This window comes from Octodon degus, unplaced genomic scaffold, assembly GCF_000260255.1.
Source record: "Octodon degus isolate 3935 unplaced genomic scaffold, OctDeg1.0 scaffold00235, whole genome shotgun sequence".
In the NCBI taxonomy this organism is placed as follows: Eukaryota; Metazoa; Chordata; class Mammalia; order Rodentia; family Octodontidae; genus Octodon; species Octodon degus.
The window spans coordinates 2,898,769-2,908,071 of NW_004524811.1; the positions used below are offsets into that span (position 1 = coordinate 2,898,769).

At 35.8% G+C, this 9,303-nt stretch overlaps 1 protein-coding gene across 3 annotated transcripts in view; it reads left to right on the forward strand.

The window, feature by feature from the left end:
* Positions 1-9,303, forward strand: part of Slain2 (SLAIN motif family member 2) — an 89,038-nt gene that overhangs the window by 22,965 nt on the left and 56,770 nt on the right. For all 3 annotated transcript variants that reach the window (XM_023705986.1, XM_004645668.2, XM_004645669.3), the window contains exon 2: positions 6,733-6,881. In XM_023705986.1, the coding sequence (XP_023561754.1) occupies positions 6,733-6,881 (149 nt within the window). The remainder of the gene's footprint in view (positions 1-6,732; positions 6,882-9,303) is intronic.

The following is a 9,303-nucleotide window of genomic DNA, read 5'->3' on the forward strand; positions in this document are numbered from 1 at the left end:
TATTACCATACAACCTAGGCTGTTAAGCTTAACCTCACTATCTGTCTGAATATCAAACATCTTAGGCATAACATAGAACAGGTATTTTTCATCAAGTATTGATATGTTGAACTTTAAGTCCCTACAGAATATGATGAAAAAACATTTAAAAATTAGAATATATTTTAAAAATAGGCATGCAGAATTATATACTTCTTATGTTTACACATAAGTCCAAAAATCTAACCATATACAACCTTGAAGCAGGACAGTTCCACAGTATTCCTTTTCCTATCTCTTGCCTTCATTCACCACCCCCTTCTTTTTGAACAATCATCTACTGGAGAGACAGCACAGCAGCAACTAGCCTAGAAATCTTATTACTAACTTTCTATTTCTGTTTTCTCTACCCCTGTCCCATCCCTAGGAAGCCATTGAATACTTTCTTCCTCATAAAGTTGTCTGTTTCAGACATTCCATATTAATGGTATCAAATAATATTTGTGTGTGGTTTGTTTTTTTTTTCCTTAAAAATGTTTTTGGGGCCGGAGAGATAGCTCCGTAGAATAAATGCTTGCACGGCAAGCACAGGGTCCTGAGTTCAATCTCCAGTTCCGCCAAAAAAAAAAAAAAAAAAAAAAAAAAGTTTAAAAATGTTTTTAGGTGTATTTATGTTATGTTTTTATTGCTTGCAAACATTTTTAATATGCCTTTTCTCAAATTATAAATACTGTTTCAAAGAAATCAAAGAGAAAAGAGTGAATAAATCTCATAGAATGGGAGTTAAGAGTGTGATTTCCTTTTTGCTAGAGCACATCTAAATGCCCATAAAGGTACTTGGTAAAACATCTTGCTTCACTAATGTTTCATTAATGGGAGAACCTAGTATAGTTTTAGGGAGATACTCAAGAAAAGTGTTTCTGAAGAATTGTGATTTAAGCTGAGACCCAGAAGAAAGTAGAAATGAGCTGAGTGAAAAGGAGCAGGGAGGGTGTGAGAGGCAGAGTGTTTGTTTGTGTCAGACAATGGGAACAGCATACACAAGTGACCTAGCTGCATAGTGTTGGGCTTTCCAAGAATAGAAATTAACCCCATATCACTGTTATTTAGGTTCTGGTGGTAGAGGAAGGTGAGAAATGAAGCAGAAGAAGTACTGCAACAGTTAGGTCATTGGAAAGACTGTGGGACCATATTTGGAAGATATTATATCCTAAGAGTAAAAAGAAATCTGAGAGTTTTAGCCAAGAAATATAATAAAGTTTATATTTTGGAAAGCACTTTGGCTGAAATGTGTAGAATAAATATCTTTTTCAAAATTGGTTTTTACCTTTTCTTTTCTCTCTTTTTTTTTTTTTTTTTTTTTTTTGCGGAACCAGGGATTGAACTCAGGCCCTTGTGCTTGCCAGGGAAGTGCTTATTCTACTGAGCCATCTTCCCGGCCCCTTGTATTTACCATTTCTTTGTCTTTGGCATTTTCATATAAATTTCTGAATCAGCTTGTCAGTTTCTATAAAAATGCCTGCTTAAGCTTTCTACAGATTGTGTTACTCAGTTTGGTAGAATCAACATCTTGACAATATTATTGTAAATTTATATTTATTATGTATATCTCCATCAATTTTTTATGTATGGAGGAGGAAGGCATTGGGGATGAAACCGAGGGGATTTAAATGTTGGATCCTCCTGTTGTGCTAGGACTACACGTGTGTGCTGTCACACCCAGCTATCCAGGTCTTCTTTAATTTCCCTTAAGTATTTTACAGTTTGCAATATGTGAGCTTTTCACATCACAGTTAAATATTAAGTATTTTATTCTCTTTGATGCTATTGTAAATAAAAGTATACATTCAGAGTAGTCATTGGTAATATATGGAAACATACTTGAGTCTTTGCTTATTTTGTATCTTCTGACTCAGCTAAACACATTAGTTACACTTGGTAATTTTGCTTGCTTGCTTGCTTGCTTGACCTAGAATTGAACTCAGGACCTTGTGCACTACTTATTATGTTTTTTGTATGATTCCTACATAGGATTTTCTATATAGAGAAGTACGTCTGTGAATAGACATGGTTTTGCTTTGTATTTTTTGATCTGGTTGTTTTTATTTTTCTTGCCTTACTGCACAGGGTAGACACTTGAGCGCAGTGTGTAAAAGAAGTAAAAAATGTCTACAATCTTACCTTATTTCCAGTCTTGGAGAAAATAATCTTTCACTACTGGATCTTTTTTTTGTGAAAAAAATTGTGTATGTTTTGCATTAATTTTTTCCTTAATATTTGGTAGTATTAATAAGTGAAAACAATTGGCCCTTTATGAGATTATTTTTTGAATTTTTAATTCAATATTTAAAAAATACTTTTATAAGTCTTTCAGATTCTCTATTTCTTCTTGAGTTCTATTAGACAACTGTGTCTTCCTAGAACTTTGTTTGATATTAGTTGCCTAATTTTTTGGCATAAAGATATTGATAATATCCTCATAAAATTTTTAAAATATCTGTAGCATTTGTACCGATGTCTTATTTTCATTCCAAATTTGGTAATTTGTAAGGGGCCTTTTGTCTATTCTTTCTAGGTCAGTCTTTTTATTTTTATTTTTTTTTGGTGATTTTTGTTTTTTAAATTTTTTTATTATTTATGTACTTGGTGAAATGTCTCACTATGCAGCACGGCTCAGACTTACAGTGATCCTCCTGTTTTCAGCCTCCCCAGTGTTGGCATTCCAGGTGTGCACCCTAACGCTTGGACTTGTCTCTACTCAGTGCCCCTGGGGGTAGGGAGGGTGCAGCCTGTGCATGGAACCTGGTCCCTACCCTTGCCTAAGCAGGTCTTAGTCCACTGAGTATCTCGTTGGCCCCCAAGTGAGTCTCAAGTTGATTGATAATGTTCAATATTCCATAGTCTTAACTAATTTTTCTTATAGTTACTTTTTCAGTTATTGAAAATAGGCTACTAAAATTTTCAAACAAAATTTCTGTACTGTCTATTTTTCTTTTCACTTCTACCACTAGATGTATCTAAACAGTATGCTTATATTTACAATTGTTGTGTCACCAGTAATATTTTTAATCTATTTTATGTAATCATATAGCTACTCTACTACTCTGTTCTCTATTTGCATGATATATTTTTTTTTTCTATCCATGCCTTTGAATCTAAGGTGATGCTTTTGTAGACAAAACATTATTGGGTCTTCTTAAAAAATCTAGTCTGACTTTTGAGAACAAGTGTATAGTCTCTGCATATTTAGTATACTTACTGATATAGTTGGTTTTATGTGTGTCATTTTGGGATGTGTGTGTGTATATATGCTGATGTTTTTTTTTTTTTTCATTTATGTATTTGGTACAGGATCTCACTACGCAGCTCGGACTGGGACTTGCATCTCCTGTTTTCAGCCTCTCCAGCTTTGGGGTTACAGGCATGAGCCACTATGCTTGCACTTGGTTGCCAGCTCAGCCACCCCGGGGACAGGGCCAGCGGAACTGGCAAATGAACCCTGGTGCCTGCGCTTACCAAAGCAAGTGCTTAGTCCACTGAGCTATCTCGCTGGCCCTGTGTATTGCATTTTGAGACAGGATCTCACTACATAGTTCAGGCCAGCCTCAAGCTCTCTGTGTATTGTCAGCTGACCTCAAAATCATTCTCTTCTTGCCTTAGTGTTTTGTTTGACTCAATTTTTATTCTTTGCCCTGATTTTAACTGTGTTTTCAGTATAATGAGTGACTTCTAATCATGTTCTGGACATTTTGAGTGTTAGGTTACGACACTAAGCATCATATTTATTTTTCTCAGCAAACACAGTCACCCTATTTAGGTGTGATATAGCAAAAAGTGCCCCCTCCCCCAGTGAGTATACTTAAGTTTCTTAGTTGCCCAGGTAATAGTTCCTGTTTCAGTTCTCATTGCTTCTGCCTCCTAGAAATTGATGATCACTGTGATGCATATTGTAAGAACCAATCAAAGATGCTAAGTACTCTGCCTTTGTAGTTCCTGCTGGCTTATCCCTTGTAAGCTCTAGTATACCAGAGATTTGGGCCTGACATTTTGAGGAGCAATTGATTCCTGGTCAGTGCCCATTAGATGTTAAATAAATCTGCCTCCAAATCCTGAGTGTCCTTTCGATGTTTCTATTTGCCATAGCAGTGTGTGGATGGATCTAGATTGGGATAGATGTTCCACTAGATGGACCTGTTACTACCATCTCAGCTGAAGTGGAGCACTGGTTCATACCTTCCTTACACACTCATAGAGTAAAAGCTCCCCACTGGGCCCCACAAACCCATTATGGGACATGGATGGACAGACAATATACCTTAGTTCCAAATGCCTTCTTTTTTAAGGTGGAACCTCATTTTCCCACTGGACCTCTATGACTCGGTTTTGCTCTAATTTTTCTTGTGAAGTAGGAATCAAATTTTACATCAATCTACCTTTGGAGATAACAAATTTCTTAGCACTGATTATTGAGTGTATAATCCCTTGCATTATGTACCAAGTCTCCATATATATTTGTCAGCTTTCCCATTGCTAGGACAGAATATCTGACACAACTTTAAAAAGGAAAGGTTTATTTGGCTGAAAAAGGTTTGAGGCTGTGGTGGGTTGTCTGCAAAATAAAATATCACTTCATAGTATGTATTTGGGAAGAAGAGCCTAGGGAAACAACATAACAAGAGATATGCTCTTTCAAGGCAATACCCCAGTGACCCATCTCTTCCAGTCCTGTGAGCCCTTGCCTTCTGATGCATATTCAGTTTAGTGGATTTAATCCATTCATGGGTGTATCAGCCTGTGATCCCATTTTAGTAGAAGTAGGATATGGTGATAAAATTTCAAGTTTTGGGAAAGTGAAAATTTGAAAAATCTTAACCTGTTATGTTGTATCACTCATCAGTGACTTATGTCCACGAGAAGTGTTTTGGTTTGTTTTTTTCTTTCTTTCTTTTTTTTTTTTTTTTTTTTTTTTTGTTGAGACAGGGTCTTACTGTGTAGCCTTGGCTGGCCCTGAACCCATGGCAGTCTTTCTGCCTCAGTTGTCTCCCTGGTCTGGGATTGCAGGCGTGTGCCACTGTACCCAGCTGAAGTTTTCTCCTTGATTAAAACATACAGTAGAATTTAAGAAATGCAAAAGTATTGGTGAATGTTTTTAGTAATCAAAATGGTTATTTTGAAGTTTTCAGGAAATAAAGGAGATAATATATATAGTAATTACAAGTATTTTTATTTAATATTTTCTTTTAAAATTCAGAGACATTAACTGGGTCTCCTTGAAAACCAAGGAGATAAAAACGACCAAGACTTGGATCAAATTGTATGACACAACCCACTTCATGCACCCGCTGACAGGTTTAGAAGTAGATTGCAACCTCAGTCAAACATTTTTGACCACAGTGGTTTTATTAATGTTTATTATTCATTTATAGAGTTTTATTTTGCTCCATATTTGCTAACTTAGTATTAGGGTTAGGGTTAGGGTTAGGGTTCTGGGTCTGACAGTTCCCAGAATTTTTACAGTTTAACTTTTAAAGCTGAGATAATTTTTTTTTTTTTTTTTTTTTTTATGGGAACATTTGCAGTATTTAGGTTGGGAAAAGAATAAATCCTATTAGTTCCCCTTTTTTTGTTAGTAAGTTCCTTAGTAAAATGAGATTCTATTTCAATATTTTTGTGTACATGAATGTGAATTGTGGATGAAAGAAATGGTCATTTACTACATCAGTCTTAATTATTTTGTTGAAAGCTAGTGTGTATGCTAGACCTTAGCTAAAAAGATAAGAAAGAGGAAAGGGGGAAAGAAAAAGTACATATCGCCACTGAAAAGTTTGTTCTTATATTGTGGACATATTTGTTTAAACGTTTACACCAGGGCAGCACTTCATGTTATTGCCCTAACTTAGAGTACCGTGTGATACTATCAGCTTCTTGCCTTATTGACATCTTGCTACATAGATTTATCAAAGCATAATTTTATTTTATAAATTTCATTTATTATATCTTAATGTGAAAACACCCTAATTATAAGTCACCTCTTCGTGTTATTCATATGGAGTCATACTTGAAATACTTGAGTACTAGCAGTTGGTATAAGCTGCACTATTCTGAGGAACTATGAAGTGGGAAAGTTAAGGGCACATTTCCTTGTTTTCTTTCTTTCTTTTTTGGCAGAACCGGAGACATTTCCCTATTTTCTGTTCACTTTTTTCCTTTAGTATATATTCTCTGTGAGCTTATAAAATACTACTCCCTTATTTCTAAATAATTTCATGAGTTGATTGACATTGTCACTGAAGATTCAAAGTATTTTTTAAACATATAACTATTTGAAACTCTTAGAGAGTATAGATGTTATTTTTGTGTTTTTGTGGAAAATTGAGAGGTAGAGAACAGACTAGTTTGTTCTTCTGCCACAGAGGCTGGACGTTATGGTGGGGCTATGTTAGGGAGCTGGTCAAGTTCTGTTGAAAACAATACTATAAACTGTTGTAAAGACAGTTCCTCAAACTTCTAGTAATCGAAGAAAAATAAGACACATTTTCAGAAAGCTTCATTTGAGTTCATTTAGTACTTGAAATTGTGGTTTATATTGATTATAGTAGTTTCACTTTTTTCTTGTACACTGAGTCAATTTGGGTAAGTTTAACCATGCTCTATCACTTTTAAGCTCCCCCCATTTTAAAATTATATGTAAAGATCCCTGCTGTATAACTATGTGCTTAATGATGAATATTATGCTTTTGTTTTTTTTTCCAGGCTGTATTCATCACCAAAGAAAAAACTTACACCAATGCAGAAATCAGTTAGTCCATTAGTTTGGTGCAGGCAAGTTTTGGATTATCCAAGTCCTGATGTTGAATGTGCTAAAAAGTCTCTTATCCACAAACTTGATCAAACTATGTCAGGTACGTCTATGTACTTTCACTCGCAAATGTATTGCTGTGCTTTCATTAGTCAGAATAAAACAGAAATTTAAATGTTGAGTGATAAATCCTTAGGAAGACATTTCCTCATTTGTTAGCAGTTTCAAATTTCATACATACCCTCATGAGGGCTTTTCTATTATTTGCTTAATAGTTTTTTAAATTTTATTTTTAATTTCATGATTTGGTACAGGGTCTATAGGGTCTTATTATGTAGATCAGACTCGTAGTGATTCTCCTATTTTCAGCCTTCCAAGCGCTGGATTACAGGTGCGTGCCACCATGCCCAGTTTCAGTTGCCATCTCAGCACGCCCTGGGGGTGGGATCAGAATGGCATGCCAAGGATTGAACCCCAGCTGCTGCGCTCTGCCGAAGCAGGCACTTTAGTCTGCTGAGCTATCGTCTGGCCCTCTTAATAGCTATTTTTAAAAATTAAAAATTTTTTAATAAAAAAATTATTTATGTATATGATACAGGGTCTTACAATGCAGCTTGTACTCATAGTGATCCTCCTGTCTCATCCACTCCATTTCTGGGATTACAGGTGCCAGGGATTACACCACTATGCCTGGTTTCAGTGGCTGGCTCAGTGGCACAGCATGTGGTACTGGGGATTGAACCTGGGTCCTTGCGCTTGCCAGGCAGGCACTTAGACTGCTGAGCTATCTCCCCAGCCCAAAAATCAATTTTCTAAAGCCTCATCCTAAAGGATAATACTCGTGAAGTTATGAGTTTTATGTGATTTTTTTTTTTTTCTGTGTAAATGAAAACAAAAAGCTGTTAAATAAAAATTGCTTGAGATAACCTAAAGCTCACCCAACACAGCACACTTTGGGGAAACTGATTGGGTAGAAAAGTACAGGTGAGGAACCAAAGGGACGTTTTCTCATTCTAGTACATAATTGTTGTGTGATTCTTCACATTTTTTACCTTGTATGAGCTCATTTTAATAATGAAGTGATATGTATGTGAGGAGTCCAGCGTGTTTCCTGGCTCACAGTGGTAGTTAAATGTGCTTTTATCCTTTCCTTGTTATGTTTTGCTGCTGTTGTTCTGAGACAAGGTCTCACTCTCATTTAGTCTGGCTTTGAGCTCACTGTGCAGCCCGGTTGGCCTCAAACTCATGGTGATCTTTCTACCTCAGCTTCCCAAGTACTGCTGTCCCACTACATCTTGCTTTTATTTTGTTATTATGCTTTTCTTTCACTTGATAATTTAGGTTCAAATTATTCTAATACTTTTGCTTAATAGGTTTCACAAAATGGACAAGAATGTATCCATGCCTATTTATTACATTTAATGTAGCATACCAGTGTAATGGAAATATAAGAAAAATGGTACTCACTTTTTCTTGAAATTTTTGGGAGTCTTTTTTTTCCCCAGAACCAGGGATTGAACTCAGGCTCTTGTGCTTGCCAGGGAAGCGCTTATTCCACTAAGCCATCTCCCTGGCCCCTTTTGTGAGTCTTTTTTAAGAGTGTAACTTTTCTGAAATACCCTGGTAGTATAGAATTGGTTTTTTTTTTTTTTTTTTTTTGGTGGTATCAGGGATCGAACTCAGGACCTTGCACTTGCCAGGCAGTGGTTATGCGACTGAGCTATATCTCCAGTCCTTTTTTAGAATTGGCTTTTTTGAGACAACATCTCACTACATAGTTCAGGCTGGCCTTGAATTCACAGGATCCTCCTGCTTCAATTCCCAAGTGCTGGGAATATAGGTGTACTACACCGTACCGGCCAAGAACTGTCTTTTAAAGACTGTTGCTGTTTTCTGAAATAATGAGGAATTTATGTATCATTAATATGGAGATTCCTCAAAAAACTAAAGATAGAAGTACCCATTTGACCCAGCTATTTTCTATTCCAGGTATTTTCTCCAAACATTAGTGATCATATTGCAGGGATACACACATACTCTTGTTTATAGTAGTACAATTTATGATAGCTAAATCTTCTAACAAAGAAAATGTATTTGTACCCAAGAGAATATTACTTCTTTTTTATCTTTAGAAAGATAAAACTAGAAGGCATTTATAGGGAAATGGATGCAGCTTGAGGTCATACTACATTATTAAGTCAAATAAATCAGATACAAAAGCTTAGTATCACATAGTATCTTATATAGGAAACTGAAAAAATATAGAGAGCAAAATAGAAGTAGGGAGATTTTCTTCAAAGAGAAGAGTGGAAGGAAGAGGAGAGGAAAAGGAGTTGGAAAAAATATGGGAAAAATGATGCAGGAAGAACTTCTGCAAATGGGAAGGGGACCAACAGTTGTAGTGGGGAGCAGAAAGGGGTATGAGAAAAAAGAATTAAGTTGTATTATGTACACATAATACACCAACTCTCCATGAGAAACATAATCATATACTGCAAATATGTACTAATAAAAATTTTTAATTA